This window comes from Stenella coeruleoalba (assembly GCF_951394435.1).
Source record: "Stenella coeruleoalba genome assembly, chromosome: 1".
Lineage (NCBI taxonomy): Eukaryota > Metazoa > Chordata > Mammalia > Artiodactyla > Delphinidae > Stenella > Stenella coeruleoalba.
Window position 1 is genome coordinate 113451960 of NC_137169.1, and position 21715 is coordinate 113473674.

The 21715-nt window shown below is 41.9% G+C and overlaps 1 protein-coding gene across 1 annotated transcript in view; it reads right to left on the minus strand.

Moving 5' to 3' along the window:
* Positions 1 to 21715, minus strand: part of FCRL5 (Fc receptor like 5) — a gene marked incomplete at its 3' end in the record, with an annotated part of 53237 nt that overhangs the window by 24003 nt on the left and 7519 nt on the right. The window contains exons 3-7 of the mRNA XM_079921652.1: positions 20424 to 20678; positions 19076 to 19348; positions 18502 to 18786; positions 16769 to 17044; positions 13809 to 14087 (exon numbers count right to left, since the gene is read on the minus strand). Of these exons, the coding sequence (XP_079777778.1) occupies positions 13809 to 14087; positions 16769 to 17044; positions 18502 to 18786; positions 19076 to 19348; positions 20424 to 20678 (1368 nt within the window). The remainder of the gene's footprint in view (positions 1 to 13808; positions 14088 to 16768; positions 17045 to 18501; positions 18787 to 19075; positions 19349 to 20423; positions 20679 to 21715) is intronic.

Sequence of the window (21715 nt, forward strand, 5' to 3'; positions counted from 1 at the left end):
CTTCTATACCTTAGGAAGAGGAGGGATGAGTTACTGGATGGATACCGAGACAAACACTCAAATGGTGGTGGGAGTCGAGGGTGTGATTGTCTGGGAGGAAGTAAAGGTGTTAATGAACTGGGGGTTCTGTTGAGGTCTGAGAAAAATAATGATGGGAGGATTTTATTTATTTTAATTCCTGTATTCTTTTATTTTTTTAAAAACATTTTTATTGGAGTATAATTGGTTTGCAATGGTGTGTTAGTTTCTGCCTTATAACAAAGTGAATCAGCTGTGCATATACATATATCTGCGTATCTCCTCCCTCTTGCGTCTCCCTCTCTCCCTCCCTATCCCACCCCTCTAGGTGGACACAAAGTACCGAGCTGATCTCCTTGGGCTATGTGACTTCTTCCCACTAGCTATCTATTTTACATTTGGTAGTGTATATATGTCTATGCCACTCTCTCACTTCATCCCAGCTTACCCTTCCCAATCCCCGTGTCCTCAAGTCCACTCTCTACACCTGCGTCTTTATTCCTTTCCTGCCCCTAGTGATTGGAGGATTTGAAGAAACAAGTAGAGGGATAGGAGGTTGTGATCAGGTGATTGGAGTAGTGTATGTACGGGGCAGTGGGTGGCGGAAAGAATGACAAGCCATTTTATTGAGTGGGTCATCCATGTGGACGAGTTATGGAATGATGACAGAGTGTAGGGTAGAGAGGAAGACTATGAGTGAGGTGCCAAGCCTGCACTGAAAGTGGGCATGACTAGGAGGTCAGCCCATGGGAGGCCAGGTAGGAGAGAGAGTGCTATAGCTGAATGAGAGGTAAGATGTCAGGAGAATGATGTTGAAAGGTCTTTTAGCAGGAGTTCTGGCTGGAGGTCTGAGATGCTCTGGGACAGGGGCAGGAGAAGCTAGAGAGAAATTCATGAGCCAGTGAAAGGATGAGTTGGCCTTTTTATTGATTGACTGACAAAGGAAACCCCAACTAAATCTCTTCTGAGGTGAGACATGTTGAACTTTATAATTTCCTTTCTTACTGATCATTGTTGGCCAGGATGCAATTTGTGTTTTAAAAGCCTTTATTCCTACGTTAGGAAACTTTTAGTCACAATGCCTTGCACTGCTGCTACCAAGAGAGTCAAAGCAAACAAAGGGAAGGTGCGAGTTCCTGAAAATGTAGAATACAGAATTCTCAGTTGGAGGCTGTGTAGCAATGATGTCACACAGCAAATGGCCCTGTGGTACCTCCAATCTCGGCTACAGGTGAAGGTGGGGGAGATGGTCTGTCCCTGGCTGTGCTGTAGTTGGGTCCACTTACCTCTGACACTGAGTGACACTGTGTTACTGCGCTGGAACCCCTGGCCATTGTTGGCCTCACAGAAATAGTTCCCAGAATGCTCTGCCGTCAGAAGGAGGTTGAAGGAAGCTCCCCTTCCAGAGGTGCTTGAGCTGCTCCCCAGGCTGGCATCCTCATGATAAAACTGGTACAGGATTGGGGGAGAGCCTCTCTGGGCCTCACAGTGAAGCTCTACCATGTCCCCCACCACAGCCTGGGTCCCGGGAGCCCTGAGGGTGAGGACAGGCTGAGACACTGGAACTGAAGGAAGCAAGATAGTTAACCATCAGTTCATGCTGTTTAAATATGTTCTTCCATAGAAAAGACATTTCAAACAGGAAAATGTTTTTCTGTTTTTAATGACCTTGTGACATCACTCAGAACTCAGCTATAATTGCTTCATGTTTGAAGAAACAAATCATTTGTGTCGTGTTATATATAGTCTGGAATACTTCGATATACAATCACAAAAGTGTTTGGGGAATCTGAAAACAGAGATTAAATTGAAACCCAAGTATCTGAGAAGTCAGAAGACAATTGGAGAAAAGGAGAAATCAGTTCAATAGAAAATGAGAAACAGGGGAGACTGCTGCTTACATAGCCAGAGATGTAACCGAGCCTTGGCTGCATCAAAAATAAGACCCAAAAGAGAATAAATATTGATCAAGTTATTGGCTCATTTTTATATTTATTCATTCATCAAAAATTAATTGAGCAGTTTAAAAGTCTCAGGAACTACACAATATGCTGGGGATTCAATAGTGAGAAAGACACAGTTCCTGCCCTCATGAAGCCTGCAATCTAGATGAGATGATAGAGAGCAATTAAATAGAAATACAAATACATAATTAAAACATTTACAATTGATACAAAGTAAAGAATAGGATGCTATGAAATGTATAATAATGGGGCCTGATCTAGTATGGGTTAGTCAGGTAATGCTTCCTCACAAAGTGACATCTGAATTAACCAGGTGAGGAAGGGAGTGAAGACTGCCCAGGCAGGCAAACAGTGTGCGCAAAGGCCCTGAGCTGGGAAGAAGGTTGGAGCTTTTGAGCTGTTGAAACGAGGTGACAGCAGCAGTAAGAGAAGGGTTTGAAGAGTGCCATGAAATAGGAGGCTGGAGAGCTAGGCAGAGCTTCACAAGCCATGGTACGGATTTTGATCCTTCTTCACAGAGCAATGGGAAACCTGTAAGTGTCTCTATACAGGGGCATGAGATGATCAAACCTGTCTTTTTTAAAGACAATTTTGATCTCAGTGTGCGAAATGGATTGTAATGGGACAGAAATGGAATGGAGAGGTTATTAGGGGTGGAGTGGTGGCGTTGCAGTAATTGAAATGGTGGTAGACTTGACTATGATAGTGGCAGTAAAGATAGAAAGAAAAGATCCAAGGAATATTTTGGAAATAAAATCAATAGGAGTCAATGATTAACTGGCTATGGAGACCAAGGGAGAGAAATGGCAAGGAAGACTCCTGGGATTTTGCCTTGTATATATGGGTGAATGGGAGTGTCTTTCACAGAGCTAGGGACACTTGTAGGAGGACCAGATATGGGGGGAGTTCCATGAGTTCAGTTTTAGAGATGTTCAAGTTCATGAGCCTTTAAGAGATATGGCATAGGCAGGTGCTCAGGTAGGAGGTTTCTTTTGGAGATAAAAGCTTAAGAATCATTTATAGATGACACCCCCAGGATTATCCAGAGAAAGAACATATATAAGAGAAGAGGGTACATGCAGGACAAAGCTCTGGGACACACCAATGCTTTTAAAGTTTGTCCATAAAAGGAGGAGCTAGTAAAGGGAACTGAGAAGGAGTGGCAGAGAAAGGAGATCCAGGAGAAGGTGAAGTCATTGAAGCCAAGGAAGGGAGGGTTTCAAGAAGAAAGAAATACTATTTCTGAGAGACCAAGTAAGGTGAGGATTGGAAAATGGCCATTGCATTTAAAGCCATGGGGGTCATTTTTGACCTTTGTGAGAGTCATTTTTTATATAAAGGTCAGAAGAAACCAAGTGTTAAATCCAAGAAGGTAAGGAGGATATGGAGACAATCTGTGCAACTGACTCTTTTTTGGAAGTGAAACCATAATAGAGCAGTGGCTGGAGACATAAGTGGGACCAAGTTAGGGTTTTTTTCTTAGACATGGGAGAGACACAGCACGTTAAATGTCAATGGGAAGGATCCTATAAAGCAGGAGAGAAAGTTGTTCAAAGTGTCTGAGAATGCAAGGGAGGATGGACTCTAGAGGTGGGATGGAGATGTTCACCTTTCATAGGAAGCAGTCTTCTATACCTTAGGAAGAGGAGGGATGAGTTACTGGATGGATACCGAGACAAACACTCAAATGGTGGTGGGAGTCGAGGGTGTGATTGTCTGGGAGGAAATAAAGGTGTTAATGAACTGGGGGTTCTGTTGAGGTCTGAGAAAAATAATGATGGGAGGATTTTATTTATTTTAATTCCTGTATTCTTTTATTTTTTTAAAAACATTTTTATTGGAGTATAATTGGTTTGCAATGGTGTGTTAGTTTCTGCCTTATAACAAAGTGAATCAGCTGTGCATATACATATATCTGCGTATCTCCTCCCTCTTGCGTCTCCCTCTCTCCCTCCCTATCCCACCCCTCTAGGTGGACACAAAGTACCGAGCTGATCTCCTTGGGCTATGTGACTTCTTCCCACTAGCTATCTATTTTACATTTGGTAGTGTATATATGTCTATGCCACTCTCTCACTTCATCCCAGCTTACCCTTCCCAATCCCCGTGTCCTCAAGTCCACTCTCTACACCTGCGTCTTTATTCCTTTCCTGCCCCTAGTGATTGGAGGATTTGAAGAAACAAGTAGAGGGATAGGAGGTTGTGATCAGGTGATTGGAGTAGTGTATGTACGGGGCAGTGGGTGGCGGAAAGAATGACAAGCCATTTTATTGAGTGGGTCATCCATGTGGACGAGTTATGGAATGATGACAGAGTGTAGGGTAGAGAGGAAGACTATGAGTGAGGTGCCAAGCCTGCACTGAAAGTGGGCATGACTAGGAGGTCAGCCCATGGGAGGCCAGGTAGGAGAGAGAGTGCTATAGCTGAATGAGAGGTAAGATGTCAGGAGAATGATGTTGAAAGGTCTTTTAGCAGGAGTTCTGGCTGGAGGTCTGAGATGCTCTGGGACAGGGGCAGGAGAAGCTAGAGAGAAATTCATGAGCCAGTGAAAGGATGAGTTGGCCTTTTTATTGATTGACTGACAAAGGAAACCCCAACTAAATCTCTTCTGAGGTGAGACATGTTGAACTTTATAATTTCCTTTCTTACTGATCATTGTTGGCCAGGATGCAATTTGTGTTTTAAAAGCCTTTATTCCTACGTTAGGAAACTTTTAGTCACAATGCCTTGCACTGCTGCTACCAAGAGAGTCAAAGCAAACAAAGGGAAGGTGCGAGTTCCTGAAAATGTAGAATACAGAATTCTCAGTTGGAGGCTGTGTAGCAATGATGTCACACAGCAAATGGCCCTGTGGTACCTCCAATCTCAACTACAGGTGAAGGTGGGGGAGATGGTCTGTCCCTGGCTGTGCTGTAGTTGGGTCCACTTACCTCTGACACTGAGTGACACTGTGTTACTGCGCTGGAACCCCTGGCCATTGTTGGCCTCACAGAAATAGTTCCCAGAATGCTCTGCCGTCAGAAGGAGGTTGAAGGAAGCTCCCCTTCCAGAGGTGCTTGAGCTGCTCCCCAGGCTGGCATCCTCATGATAAAACTGGTACAGGATTGGGGGAGAGCCTCTCTGGGCCTCACAGTGAAGCTCTACCATGTCCCCCACCACAGCCTGGGTCCCGGGAGCCCTGAGGGTGAGGACAGGCTGAGACACTGGAACTGAAGGAAGCAAGATAGTTAACCATCAGTTCATGCTGTTTAAATATGTTCTTCCATAGAAAAGACATTTCAAACAGGAAAATGTTTTTCTGTTTTTAATGACCTTGTGACATCACTCAGAACTCAGCTATAATTGCTTCATGTTTGAAGAAACAAATCATTTGTGTCGTGTTATATATAGTCTGGAATACTTCGATATACAATCACAAAAGTGTTTGGGGAATCTGAAAACAGAGATTAAATTGAAACCCAAGTATCTGAGAAGTCAGAAGACAATTGGAGAAAAGGAGAAATCAGTTCAATAGAAAATGAGAAACAGGGGAGACTGCTGCTTACATAGCCAGAGATGTAACCGAGCCTTGGCTGCATCAAAAATAAGACCCAAAAGAGAATAAATATTGATCAAGTTATTGGCTCATTTTTATATTTATTCATTCATCAAAAATTAATTGAGCAGTTTAAAAGTCTCAGGAACTACACAATATGCTGGGGATTCAATAGTGAGAAAGACACAGTTCCTGCCCTCATGAAGCCTGCAATCTAGATGAGATGATAGAGAGCAATTAAATAGAAATACAAATACATAATTAAAACATTTACAATTGATACAAAGTAAAGAATAGGATGCTATGAAATGTATAATAATGGGGCCTGATCTAGTATGGGTTAGTCAGGTAATGCTTCCTCACAAAGTGACATCTGAATTAACCAGGTGAGGAAGGGAGTGAAGACTGCCCAGGCAGGCAAACAGTGTGCGCAAAGGCCCTGAGCTGGGAAGAAGGTTGGAGCTTTTGAGCTGTTGAAACGAGGTGACAGCAGCAGTAAGAGAAGGGTTTGAAGAGTGCCATGAAATAGGAGGCTGGAGAGCTAGGCAGAGCTTCACAAGCCATGGTACGGATTTTGATCCTTCTTCACAGAGCAATGGGAAACCTGTAAGTGTCTCTATACAGGGGCATGAGATGATCAAACCTGTCTTTTCTAAAGACAATTTTGATCTCAGTGTGCGAAATGGATTGTAATGGGACAGAAATGGAATGGAGAGGTTATTAGGGGTGGAGTGGTGGCGTTGCAGTAATTGAAATGGTGGTAGACTTGACTATGATAGTGGCAGTAAAGATAGAAAGAAAAGATCCAAGGAATATTTTGGAAATAAAATCAATAGGAGTCAATGATTAACTGGCTATGGAGACCAAGGGAGAGAAATGGCAAGGAAGACTCCTGGGATTTTGCCTTGTATATATGGGTGAATGGGAGTGTCTTTCACAGAGCTAGGGACACTTGTAGGAGGACCAGATATGGGGGGAGTTCCATGAGTTCAGTTTTAGAGATGTTCAAGTTCATGAGCCTTTAAGAGATATGGCATAGGCAGGTGCTCAGGTAGGAGGTTTCTTTTGGAGATAAAAGCTTAAGAATCATTTATAGATGACACCCCCAGGATTATCCAGAGAAAGAACATATATAAGAGAAGAGGGTACATGCAGGACAAAGCTCTGGGACACACCAATGCTTTTAAAGTTTGTCCATAAAAGGAGGAGCTAGTAAAGGGAACTGAGAAGGAGTGGCAGAGAAAGGAGATCCAGGAGAAGGTGAAGTCATTGAAGCCAAGGAAGGGAGGGTTTCAAGAAGAAAGAAATACTATTTCTGAGAGACCAAGTAAGGTGAGGATTGGAAAATGGCCATTGCATTTAAAGCCATGGGGGTCATTTTTGACCTTTGTGAGAGTCATTTTTTATATAAAGGTCAGAAGAAACCAAGTGTTAAATCCAAGAAGGTAAGGAGGATATGGAGACAATCTGTGCAACTGACTCTTTTTTGGAAGTGAAACCATAATAGAGCAGTGGCTGGAGACATAAGTGGGACCAAGTTAGGGTTTTTTTCTTAGACATGGGAGAGACACAGCACGTTAAATGTCAATGGGAAGGATCCTATAAAGCAGGAGAGAAAGTTGTTCAAAGTGTCTGAGAATGCAAGGGAGGATGGACTCTAGAGGTGGGATGGAGATGTTCACCTTTCATAGGAAGCAGTCTTCTATACCTTAGGAAGAGGAGGGATGAGTTACTGGATGGATACCGAGACAAACACTCAAATGGTGGTGGGAGTCGAGGGTGTGATTGTCTGGGAGGAAATAAAGGTGTTAATGAACTGGGGGTTCTGTTGAGGTCTGAGAAAAATAATGATGGGAGGATTTTATTTATTTTAATTCCTGTATTCTTTTATTTTTTTAAAAACATTTTTATTGGAGTATAATTGGTTTGCAATGGTGTGTTAGTTTCTGCCTTATAACAAAGTGAATCAGCTGTGCATATACATATATCTGCGTATCTCCTCCCTCTTGCGTCTCCCTCTCTCCCTCCCTATCCCACCCCTCTAGGTGGACACAAAGTACCGAGCTGATCTCCTTGGGCTATGTGACTTCTTCCCACTAGCTATCTATTTTACATTTGGTAGTGTATATATGTCTATGCCACTCTCTCACTTCATCCCAGCTTACCCTTCCCAATCCCCGTGTCCTCAAGTCCACTCTCTACACCTGCGTCTTTATTCCTTTCCTGCCCCTAGTGATTGGAGGATTTGAAGAAACAAGTAGAGGGATAGGAGGTTGTGATCAGGTGATTGGAGTAGTGTATGTACGGGGCAGTGGGTGGCGGAAAGAATGACAAGCCATTTTATTGAGTGGGTCATCCATGTGGACGAGTTATGGAATGATGACAGAGTGTAGGGTAGAGAGGAAGACTATGAGTGAGGTGCCAAGCCTGCACTGAAAGTGGGCATGACTAGGAGGTCAGCCCATGGGAGGCCAGGTAGGAGAGAGAGTGCTATAGCTGAATGAGAGGTAAGATGTCAGGAGAATGATGTTGAAAGGTCTTTTAGCAGGAGTTCTGGCTGGAGGTCTGAGATGCTCTGGGACAGGGGCAGGAGAAGCTAGAGAGAAATTCATGAGCCAGTGAAAGGATGAGTTGGCCTTTTTATTGATTGACTGACAAAGGAAACCCCAACTAAATCTCTTCTGAGGTGAGACATGTTGAACTTTATAATTTCCTTTCTTACTGATCATTGTTGGCCAGGATGCAATTTGTGTTTTAAAAGCCTTTATTCCTACGTTAGGAAACTTTTAGTCACAATGCCTTGCACTGCTGCTACCAAGAGAGTCAAAGCAAGCAAAGGGAAGGTGCGAGTTCCTGAAAATGTAGAATACAGAACTCTCAGTTGGAGGCTGTGTAGCAATGATGTCACACAGCAAATGGCCCTGGGGTACCTCCAATCTCGGCTACAGGTGAAGGTGGGGGATATGGTCTGTCCCTGGCTGTGCTGTAGTTGGGTCCACTTACCTCTGACACTGAGTGACACTGTGTTACTGCGCTGGAACCCCTGGCCATTGTTGGCCTCACAGAAATAGTTCCCAGAATGCTCTGCCGTCAGAAGGAGGTTGAAGGAAGCTCCCCTTCCAGAGGGGCTTGAGCTGCTCTCCAGGCTGGCATCCTCATGATAAAACTGGTACAGGATTGGGGGAGAGCCTCTCCATGCCTTACAGTGAAGCTCTACCATGTCCCCCACCACAGCCTGGGCCCCGGGAGTCCTGAGGGTGAGGATGGGGCGAGATACTGGAACTGAGAGCAAAAATGAGTTAGTTGATACCAGGATCTTTTCCCATTGACTCTATTTTTATTTTTCAGAAGTTACCTCTGATGATTATTTGGTGACATTTTCTAGATCTTTTCTATGTGTAAGAACTCTTATTCTTATCAACACATAAACAAATACATAAAATACCCACATACATGCCTGGGATCACAGTATACATACTGGTCTATGACCTGATTTTTCCCCTTAGCAAAATATCATGAGCATCATTCTGTGTTATTACCTAAAGATCTATCTCAGTCACTTAAAAAATCAGCTTTATTGAGGTATAATTTACATGCATAAAATGCAACTCCTCTAAATTTAAAATTTGATAATTTAGGGTAAATATTGCTTGATTATTTTTAACAACAGCAAAGCATTCCATGGTATGAATTTACTGTAATACACTGAAGCAATTCCTCATTATGGAACTTTAGGTTGTTATTGTTTTCTAAGTTTGAATAAGGCTGCATTACACAATTCTGTATATATATCATTGTATTTTGTCAATGCATTTCTTAGGATAAATTCTTCGAAGTGGGATTTCTGGGATTGGGATATGGGCATTTCAAATAATGATATATAATGCTAAATTTTTCTTCAAAAAGTTTCAATGAATTTACACTTGCACTAATAGTATGTAAGAGTTTCCTTTCCCCACCCTCTGATCAATTATAGGCATATAAATGCACAGGCTTATTTTTCTTATCATTTCTCTTTTCCTAGTTTTAAACTCTACAGTTGTTCCATCTGAAGAATTGACTTATTCTATCCTATGGGACCTTACAATTTATTATTTGATTTTTTATGGACTGCTAGTGAACTATAATCCATTAATGATGAGTTGTTCTCTATAAAGTAACCAGAAATTATTTCCAAAATGAAAACTTTGAAATCTGTCATTAATTTTTATAAATTATCAAGTCAATTTTTGTTCTCCATTATGAAATAATAATAGTCATGAGAAAATTGGTTTTTTTAATTTCCTCTTCTCCCTCTGGCTGATTTTCCTTTGTTACATATATTTTTTACGTTTTCAGCATTTATAATAGTTGCTTTCTCTTCTGTAACCATAACTCTCATGTTGCTTAGCCTTTGTTTTTCTGTCTGAATCAGTGGTTTTCAACCATATCTGTACAATATTTTCAACTGAGGATGTGTTAAAAAATATGGGTTCTGAGACCCCATCTGAGAGATTCTGAATTTGATTGGTCTGGAGAGAGCTTAGTAAAAAGTCTTTTTTCAAAATTCTTAGGTGATTCTAATATGCAGCCAAGGCTGAGAACTACTGATCTGAATAGATTCAGTATTCACTTTTCATATCATAGTTTCCTCATTTGGAGTCTTTTATATTGATTCATACCTTGGCTGGCTAGAGTTTGTCATCAAGTAATTTTTCAAGAAGCTTTAATGGGTACTAAGTTCCCTGAATTCTTGCACGTTTGAAAATGTTTTTTTGATTTGATATAAAATTCTCAGTTCTCATTTCTCCTCTGAAAGTTCAAGTCTGAATACAATTCCTCTCTCTTTTAGCATTGACTTCTGTGTAAAGACTAAGACCAACTGCATATTTTTTCTTTTTGAGATGACTGCTATTTTTTCTTTTTTTTTTTACTGTGATCACACACACGTGGGCGCATGCACACACACACACACGTATATTTTTAGCCTTGAAAATCAATAACCTCATCAGGATATGTCTTTTGATCTACATATTCAAGTTTTCTTCACTTCAGGAAACATTTTTATTATGTCTTTGAGTTTTGTTTCTCTCTTTAGACACTTAATTATCCACACTTGTGGGCTTCGTTGTCTGATTTCCATATTTTACTTTCTTTTTGCCTTTTTCTGTGTCTTTCTACTTTGTATTCTGTATTATTTTCTCAAACCAATTCTCCATTCCAGTAACAGATTTTGGAAGTATGCATTCTCTTCTTAGTGCTTCAAATTTGGATTTTATTTTTAACATAGGTTTGGTTTTTCTCCTGAGCTCTGTTTTATATATATATATATATATATATATATATATATATATATATATATATATATATATATATATATTTTATTTTCTGTTATCATCTCTCTTTTTTTCTTAACATCTTTATTGGAGTATAATTGCTTTACAATGGTGTGTTAGTATCTGCTTTATAACAAAGTGAATCAGCTATACATATAAGATTCTTATATTGGACTTGTTTTCTTTATGGCTTTTACTTCAATGAATAAAATTATATTCTGAGTTTTGTATTTGCTTGAGAAAGCTGTGTGTGTGGGGGGGGCGGGTAGTGTTTTAGTGACCCAGGGCTGTTGATAGATTCAAAATGGGTATATCTTATTAGCTCACATTCCCAAGAAATTTCTGTGTCTTCTCTTTGGGGTATATTCCCTTGGGGAAAAAAAAACAACCCAGATTATTCTGCCAGAAAGTCTGCATGGCTCACAGTGAAGCTTCTCAACTTGTTTGCTAATTTAGGGCTCATTTACTTCTGTTCAGTTGATATAAACAGTTGCAAAGATCAATGTTTTCTCCCTGCTCTTTTTTTCCTCATCTCTTCTCAAAGACTTTTTGTTCATGGAGTTACAAATGCTGACTGAGGACCTACTCTATGCCAGACACCAAGTAGGCACAGGGATGAGGTGCAGACCAAAACTGATAAGGTTCCATTCTCATGAAGCTTATACTCTGGTATTGAGGAAGACAGACACTAAATGGGAAATAAAGGGGTTTCAGATATTGCTAAATTTGAGAAGAAAATACAACATCATAATGAGAAAGAGGATGTCTTAGGGCTTGGGGCTTTCCTAGGTAGATTGGTTTCAGGCTTTGGAGTCTGGGCCCCAGATCATTTACATTTTTAAAATAATCTCTTTACTCAACAATTTATATTGGGGTAATGTCTTCCTTTGGCCATGTTTTATTTCTATGATCTGAAACAGCTATCGAGGAGCAAGAGGTCCTTCAGATCCATATGTTCCAAGATAGGACCATAGTAATAAGAACTCCAAGTGGACTCATGGGTTCCTAAGACCACAGACTGTAACAGAAACTTGCCTAATTTACAAATTCTGACCAGACCACACTTGCAGTTACAATCACACTCTGACCAATTCCTGCTCCCAAAGCCCTAAAAGTGCCTCACCTAACTCCCTGCTGTGAGAGTTGATGAGACTCTGTGAAACTGATGCTTTCCCTTGCTTTGCCAGGTAAACAAGCTCAGCTCTGGGGCACCCACAGATTTCCCTGGTTGTCTTGTCTCGGGCTTTGACGAGTGTCGCTCAGCCTCTCCCTCACTCTGTTTCTTCCAGAGCTTCATGAATTCATGGCCTCTGGGTTCCTATTCCAACTTGAATCACAGAATTCTGGGGCTCTAAGGGACGCTAATTACTGTCTTATCTAACTTTCAATAGAAGGTGAAAACAGCAAGACAAAGAAAATTTAAAAGTTTTGCCCAAATTATGAGCTAGCTATTTTCATATCCAGGGCTAGAATTCAGATTTTCTGACCCACGCTGACATCAGACAACCCGAGCAAGGTCTTTTTCATGTACACTGGCTCTTTCTAGGAAACCTCAGAGGTCCTGCTGTGCATATCGTTCCTAGAAAAAGTATTTTCTTAAACGTAGTTCATTACATGTCACGTTGTCCCAAGTGACCCTGCTCTCTTGGCCATCATTTGTTGAATTAGAGGTGAGCAGTTGGTTTAAGAACATTCTATGTATAGACTTGCCAGTGGCCTATGAGGTGTCTTAGAGCTAGGCTGCTTGACTAGTTAGACTAGTTGGAAGCACCGCTTTGGCAGTTGGGGCAGACGCTGAAATACAGAGCAGGATGTCATACCTAGAAGTCCAAGGCAGTCAATGCTGAAATTAACAGGAGTTTTGAGTAAAAATAAGTTATAAGATAGAGTCATAAGAATGAGGGTGGAAAGCACTTAGGAGCAGTAAGAACAATGGGTCAGAAGGACATAGAAAGGAAATAGCTGATGGGCTTAGGAGTAGAGAATAATGAAAGCTTCTAGATCCTCAGACATCAGTATAATCTGTTTTTGAGAAATAAGTTGAATTCTGAGAGATCTCCCAGTTCTTATTCCATGAATCTGAATATAATGTCTTTCCTGTTTTTTGTTTTGTTGTTGTTGTTGTTTTTTAATCCCTGGATATCCTTAACAAACCCTCACCCACTGGAGACATCAGGGTTTTTTTCTTCTGACCTAAAATGATCTGATATACCAGATTCAAGATTTTTCTATTTATATTTCTCTTCTCTGAAAAGAAAACTGAACTTTCACTCTCTACTAAACAAAGATTCCAAGTGTAAACAGAAGCAAATTTGCCCCTAAAATGACACTTTTTCATGGTTCCATGGGAAACCATGATCTGTACAACTATGGTTCGTATACCTTTATAAATGTATGTCATACTGCAACAAAAAATTTAAAAACATAATACAATGAAATGACACTTATTTTACTGGGTTAAGTCAAAGGATCACGGAAACCCCAGAAAACAAATGAGCTGGTTTCCAGGAAGCAATTTCCTCCCTTCCCTTCACCTTCAGCCCTCTTTAAACCTACTGGAAGAGCTTGAATTGCTTGAGAACACTTTGGAGAAAGTAAGGTCTTGCCCACTATATGCCCATATGACTGTGCTTGTAGCTAAATTAATATGTAAGTGTTATTGGGGAAATATGAGATGCTTCTGTGCATGGAGTTAAGAGAAATTGGCTTGGAGACTGAATATACAGGGCCTGAGAAGATAATTTGAGAAAACAAATTCATTTGGTAAAAGCTGGGGAAGGTGCTGAGCTATCATAGGGGTCTGGCTGAGCCAGGGATGGGTGAGATTAAGGCCCACAGATAGCTGGTTCTATAAGAAGGGAACCAAGACAGGCATGAGGTTGACTGGGGTAGGAAACTGGAAGATCCATGCAGACCTCTGAAAAGGTTGGTGTGAGAGCGTCAGGGATGGGTCACTGACAGGAATCCAGAGCTTACTGGTGACAGAGAGTCTCAGGGTCTCACTGCTCTGGAGGCCAAGGCCATTGTCAGTTGTGCAGTAGTAGTTCCCAGAATGCTCTTCAGTCAGAAAGAATCTATAGGACATTATTCTCCATAAAGTAGCTTCTATCTTCATGAGCAGCACACCTTCATGAAAAAACTGATACCAGATGGGCAGAGAACCTCTCTGAGCTTCACAGTCAAAGCTCACCTCATCTCCCACAAAAGTCCAGGTCCCAGGAGGGCTGAGGGTGAGGACAGGTTGAGACACGGGGACTGAGGGAAAGAAACACTTAGTCAAACAGGTGCATCTGACACTTCTTGGAGCTTTCAATCAGTGGCTAGTGAGATGTCCAGTCTGAAGTCCACTGGCCCTCAGGGCAGCCCAGTGCCTCCCAGGCTTTTCTCGCCAGCTCTCTCCTGTTTTCCATGCTGGTCTTCTCCTTTCCCATCAGACCTGGCCCTTCTCTTCTCCTGTCTCCCTTTGTTAGGTGACCCTCATTCTTGTTTTCCAGAGGAAATGATGTTCTCTGGGAAGAAGTCTCTTATTTTGCTTCCACCAGACTGACAGATTTACCTTGTCCCTTCCCTTTGCCATATGACCATGGAAGACCTGTTCCCTCACCTGCCAAGCCTCTCTGAGTCTTCTTATCAGTCCCTGCTCTACACTTCTCTCTTTACTGGGATTGGCCTCAGGCCTCTGCCCTTGGTCCATTTCTGTTCCAGATTCACATACTCTTCCAGGATGCTCTCCTCTGTTCCTACACTCTCCCTGCATCCAGCCTGACCCTCTCTATTTACAGGTGAGAAAACTGAGTCAGGAAAAGGTTAGGAGATCCACCTGTAGTCCCTCAGCGGGCTGTTTTCAGGGCCAGATAGGACCTGAGTCTGTCTCCTTACTCATGGTCTAATGCTGAATCATATCATCTCCTTGAAAGTGGAACTGGAGTTTGCCACCAATGAAGAAAACAGCATAGGGCTCTACAGAAGTTATTTTCCTCTCACTACCACAACTACCTTAATAGCTTTCAGTGTAAGATGGCATCAGATACTGGTAAAGTAGGTGGTGTAGTTTGGGGTGGTGCAGTAACCATAGTTACATGGTTGGAGTAACTGTGATGTTGCTACCTGTCTGTATCCTACATGGATTTGCACATTGGTTATTGCCAATAATTAATTGTTGATTGGAACAACAGATATCTCCACAACTCTGGGATAGAGAAATGATTTGAGAACTACTAAGATTGATTGGAAACTCAAGCATCTGGGGATTTGAAGGATAAAGAAAGAAAAGAGAAAAACAGTGAATTCTGTAGATGCCAGGGACCAAGGAGGGGGAGAGAGACAGATGCTGCAGACATATTAAGGGGTGTGATGGTATCTGAACTTGTTGAAAGATGAGGCCCACAAGATAGAGACAGTTGTTCAAAGGCCTGGGAACCAATGGGGATATTAGAATGGTGTTATGGACTGAACTGTGTCCCTTCCAAATACATATGTTGAAGCCCTAATCTCCAATATGATTGTATTTGGAGATAGGGCCTTTAAGGAAATAAATGTCAAATGAGGTCATAAGGGTGGGGCCCTAATCAGATGGGACTGGTGTCCTCATAGAAGAGGAAGAGAGAGGCCTCTCTCTCTCCCAGGGCACAGAGGAAAGGTCATGTGAGGACACAGAGATAAGGTGGCCTACCACAAGCCAGAAAGAGAGCCCTGATTAAATACCAATCTTACTGGCACCTGATCTTGGACTTTTAACCTCCAGAACTGTGAGAAAATAAATTTCTGTTGTTAAACCACCCAGTCTGTGGTATTATGTTATGGCAGCCTGAGCAAACTAATATAGATGAATTGGGGAAGAAGCAGGAAGTAGGTAAGGGAGTAGAGATTTGTTGGGATTCAGTAACAGGAAGATTAGACCCAGGAATCGCTGGACTATTTTTTTTTTGATTGACAGAAAAATCAAAGACTGCGTATCATCTAAACCAAATAATGGTGAACTCTGACAGCATCCGGACCCTGAAAAATTTTCACAGCTGTGTTAGGAGAGTTTTGGTCAGACTGTGTATTTTACTGTTGATGATTCACTGTAAGGAATTCCTGAGAGTGTGGTCACAGGAAGGAGCTCAGATCTGCCAAGCAGAGGCAATGAACCTGCCGTGGTGCCATGTGAACCAAAAGCCTGTGAATTTCTGAAGCTGCAGTCTTTAGATTGTGGGGTAACAAACAACCTGATCCTGTGACTTCTGGTGGTCAGACTTAACTCACTTCTGATGGAGAGTGGCCTCTCCTCCCTGCCTGGGTCCCCAGGTCATTGTCTGAGTACAGGAGTCATTCCCAGAATGTTCTGTGGGCAGAGAGATTTAGGGATGTTCCTCTACTATAGGGGTCTGGGGTCCTCAGGATTTCAGCCTCATGATAAAACTGATACAGAATTGAAAGAGAGGCTCCCTTGGTTTCACAGGGAAGATCTGGAACTCTATCTCATTCTTCCCAATATCCTGTGCCCTAGGAGCCCTGAGGGTGGTGAAAGGATGTGTCATTTGGAACTAAAAGAGACAACGAGGTAGTGGGAGGGAGGGAATCCCTGCACATCCTTAAATCAATGAGGCTTACGAAGACACATGGCCCCAGATTGTTCCAGTTCTAAAATTCTGTTTGTTCTGGCTTTATCCCAGGAGCCACTGCATTTAAGCTAAAAAGTAATTTGTAAATATGAAGAGTCCAGACATATGCCAATCACTGAGTACTTTCTCTGACCTCCATTTCTAGGAGTTTCCAAAAGCTCCCATAACTCCTTCTATCCCTAAATCCTACTCCTGTTAGTCTCTAACTTCTGGTAGATTATTCAGAGTAGTAAATTATTGGCAACTATCAACATTCACTCCCACCCAACCACCTTGTGGTTTTCACGAAGTTTGAAAAGCCATCCTTCAGACAATATCTGGCAGACATACCTTTCACATTGATGGTCACTGGGTCACTGCGGAAGGAGGAACGACTATTGCTGGCAACACAATAATACTCTCCATCATGGCTTTTTTGCACCACAGGGATCTTGAATTCTGTTTCTGAGGAAGTGTGAAGCTTTCTTTCTGTCCTCAGCTTGAATTTGCTGTACAAAGAAACTGTGATGGGGCCTGGAACTCCATTTACTGAACAGATGAGCACCAGCTCCTGCCCTTCAAACACCAACTCTGGGCGAGGGTATATACGGATGTCAGGAACAACTTCTAAATGAATAAAAATGACATGTGGGATTCTTGGTATTGGGATGTCACAGAATGAGTCATAGAAGAAGAGTCTCAGAATGGGAAGGGCTAAGTCTGCTGACCCGATGGGAAGTTGGCCTGGAGTAGAATTGGGCTTGTTCCTTGGGACGAGGGAGAAAGTGGTGGAGCGACTGTGGTCCATCCATGGTTTGGGAGAACTTCAACTCCCTAATGAAATTGTGGAGCATCTGGCACAAGAAAAAGAGGCAACCCTGCCCACCCTCCCCTCATGCCCTACCTGTTAGAACATGGACTAATCATTCTAGAAATTACACCCGGTGCCCAACAGTGGTGTTGCTTGTGGGGGAAGTGGTGGATGGTGAAGGGGACAGGAAGACCTGCCATCAGAGGTGCTTGTTCTGAAGCTGTGACAACTGCAATGGCTAGCTGGAAATCAATCATTGGCATATACAGAAAGCTTGCCCTGGAATAAGCACTTCTTAACACCTCTGCCAGTCAGTTAGATGATCAGAGGATGTGGACACATAACAGTCCTCCTAAAACTGGGAAAATCTGTGATGAAAGTGTTCTATACTCCAGGTGGTTGTGGTTTTACACTAGGATGTTGGCTTAGGGCAGTGCCTTTCTGAGTCATCCTGGGGGCTTGAAGAACAAGGGAAGATACCTGGGAACAGAGAGGGAGTAGGGTTTGAGACTGGGGTTCCATCAATTATGCTAGGGGAGATCCTATGCTAGAAATTACTATTTTGCAACTGTTGGGTAACACCCTCTCCACTTCCTTTCAATTTTCCAGTCCAAACCAGGGACCTAAGGAAAACCTGTTGACTGTGACTGGAGAACAAAGATTAATAAATTCTGGATAGTGTAGAAGAAACATAGAACCTTCTTTTTTGTTTAGGAATGGGAGTGAATTTATGGAGAATGCTACCACTTTCACCCCTTCCTCATTCAGGAAAGTATGCACCCCAGATCTGCATCTTTCCTAATGCTCAAACACGTCTCCTATGAGATGGGTCAAATTTAATCAGAAGAGGCATTTGACAATTGGTTAGCACTCATGCATGAGGACCTACACAGTTTCAGAGATGTAGGGAAAAGTAATCGTGGATAAAACACCATCCTTAAAGACAGCAAGTTGAAACTATTTACTCCCCAATCTCCTGTCCTTTGTTTTTTTATTCTTAAGTGCTCTGCTCCAGGGATCTAGCATTCTAGGAATCTGTCCATCTGGCTGAGCAGAGTCCATCCAGCCCAGTCGGAGGGCTCTGCCACAGCCCATGGCTTATGCCTATAGGCCTACCAGGAAAAAAAAATGGTGTCAAGGAAGAGAAACTTCGGAAGAAAAAGAAAGAGTTGTATCTCATGGGATTGAAAGAAAAAAATAAACAACTGTTGTGCCACTCTGCCCGGCTCTTCCCAGCCCCAGTCTTAGCAGGTCTCACCTCACTAACACTTACTTTTCACCTGTATCTGTAATCTCTGGCTCTGTTTCTGGACAGAGGGATTCATGCTCTGTGCCTGGCACCAGTAAGACCCTGAGTTTTCTCTCCATATGGTGTGGATCCAGAATTCTGGAGAGCTTCCCCAGCCTGACCCCAGGGACCTTCTGTCTCTGAAGAAGTGAAACTGGAGCTGGACATCTGGCCTCTGTGGAGAGAGCTGGGTCTCACAGGTCAGAGTCACTGCTCCTCCTTCAGTGGGCTGGGTGGAGCTGGCTCTCAGCACAGGACGTGGAAACAGCTCTAGAGAGAAGAATCAAAACAGTCCCTGGAGCAGTGAGGCTTGTAACTGCTCTGGAGAAAAACACAGTTCATCCTCAGCACGAGCAAGCAGAGCATACAAAAGCAGGCAGAAGAGATGCCACCTTTGATTACTAATATCCTTCAGCCCAAAGCACAGTAATACTTTCTCTGTTCCTTGTAGGACTGTGCCCTGAGGTTCAATGGTATTACAGTCCACCCTCTTTATCCTCTACAATCTCAGGGGTCCTCCTTTAGACTAACCTATTTCACAAAATAATGAAGGCTTTACCTTGGACTTCGATTTTGACCGAGTTTGAAGAAACCAACTGATCATCTTCCTTAACTCCAGTACAGTGATATTTGCCGTTGTCCTTCAGACTTGCCTGATGAATATGGAAGTCAGTCAACATTCCCACTGGTATCTCCACAGTGTGATCTTCCAGGACTTTTTCATTCTTGTACAGCTTTATAGTTTTCAGTACTGTGTTTGCCTTTGCTCGGCATCTCAGAATTACAGATTCTTCTTCAAACACATCAAGTGGAGCCTGCAGGATCAGGTTGGCTGTAGGAAACACATGGAGAGTTGTCTGTTTCATCTGATTGTTTCTCCCTTCTTTTCATTATTATTCCAATAGATTTTATAAGAGAGGGACTAGGAAAAAGGATTCTTAAAATAATTATCATTTCTTTTTTTCTGGTCTTATCGATCTATCTATCTATTTTATATTTTATTTTTTGGCCATGATGTGCGGCTTGCAGGATCTTAGTTCCCCAGCCAGAGATCAAACCCGTGCCCCTGAAATGTAAGTGCAGAGTCCAAACCACTGGACCACCTGGGAAATCCCTCTTTTTTTCTGGTTTTAAAAGGAACACATATGTTTGAGAAAATTTTGTAAACGGAAATATAAATTAATCTTATCATCACACCACCCAGATTTTTTCAAGTTCTTTTTTCTATGTACATGTATATGAGAGTCTGTGTGTATTTCTTTTCTTTTTATGAAATTAAAATATTTATCTACTTGATAACTTGCTTTTCACTTACTTTGCTATGAACACTTTCCTATGTCATCAATATCATTCCCTAATCTGGTTTTCCATGACCACAAAGTTTTCCTACAATGGCAGTAAGGTAATTCATTTAATGAGTTTTCTTTTCTTGACCATTTAATGTTCTTCAATTTTGGTTGTATATATCTATGATTATTTCAGTAGGTAAATTCTTAAGAGGGGAATTGTCAGGTCAAAGAAGCTCTTAGCTCTTTGCTACTATACTGCTTCCTTGTTCACTAAATTAAAGAGCATTATAACTAGAAAGATACTGCTTCAACTCAAAACAGGTGGCTTTAGGACAGAAATGGAAATTTCTGTCTATCTATATAACTATCTATCTATCTGTCAAATATTAACAAATCCTCATGTAAATTATTATTCCTAATAAATTTTATAAGCCTCAAACTATACATAGTTTCAGAAACCATTCAGATAAATTGCTTCTCAAATTTCCTTTTTCCCGAGCAGCTTGTAAAATATATAAATTCCTGGGCCCTATTTCTATAGCTTTTGAATTAGTAAATCTAGCTGAGTTCTGGGTAACTTTATTATTACTAAACTTTTTTCTTTCATTTCTTTCCCACCTGGAGAAAAGAGCAAGCCCACACGATTACTCAGGGGTGAGTCCTGGGCCTGGCATCTGTAATCTCCAGATTCATGGACCTCATGGGTGTTTCCTGAGGTTTCACTTTGTATTTTTTCCATAAGATACCAACGGTACCATTTTATTTTCTCTGATGCATCCAAGTGAAATGCTTTGCAAGTCAGTGTCACATTCTCTCCTTGGAAGACAGTGGTCCATGGAGAATGGAGGAAAACTACAGATTTTGCTTCAGTTGCTGTGGATGAAAGAGAAAGAATCTGAGGTGGAGTGGCCTGCAGTCCCCATCACAGTGGTTTGTGAGGCCCAGACTGGAGGTCCTGGCTTTGGAGAATCCCTAAGAAACCCCCCTGGGAAGGTCACTGATTGCTCAAGTCTGTGTTTCAACCAAAGCACTCACCCAGCAGAAAGTGATTGCTGAGGGGATGACAATGAGCAAAATGATTTCAAGAGGGTGATACCAGGAAAGGTTCACTGCCAAATGTCAATGGGAAAAAAATGGTAGGTTAGTCTGTTATGGAATTGGATCCTGGGAAATGTCATCCCCTGCCCCTGCCACTTCATCATGTTCATAAACTCATAAGAACTTCCCAGGGAGTTGTTAAAATCACAATTTTGCACTTTCCAAAAAAGGATAAATCATATTAAGATTTTGGCACTGGAAAAAGCTTGAGAGATTAACTTGTCTAACACCTTCATCTTATAGATCATGTCCAGGAAATGCCCAGAAAAATCCCATCATAGCTAATTGTGGTAGAGCAAAGAATGGACAAGTTGTTAGCTAGAATCCAGAGGTGATCTAATTAAGGATGAAACACTGGGCAGCTGATTTTGGACAGGAGAGAGGTGGTAGTGAGTTCTTGCTATTTATGAGTCCTCAAATAGCCAAAATACTCTGACCCAAAAGATTGGCAATTAAGTGTTAGAACTTAAAAAAAATGTGGGATACAGACAATTTGTCTCCTCCCTCAATCTCCTCTTTTTGTGTATTTCTTTCTTTTAAGGGACCATTTGTTGGATGTTCTTATGCTCCCCACACATTTCCTGGAGGATTTTACTCCTAAAACTTCAGAGAAGGCAACATTCCCACTGGTATCTGCACAGTGTGATGTTTTCAGAGAAGTTTTGCAGGCTTGTTGATTGGAAAACGTCTTATCCCAAGTCCTGTGCATTTGATATGGAGTTAAGATGTCCTGCCTTGTTATCTGGGGTCCATTTGCAATAGGAGTAAGTGCAGGACCTAGTGAAGGCCAGGAGTTGCTTGTACATTTGCTG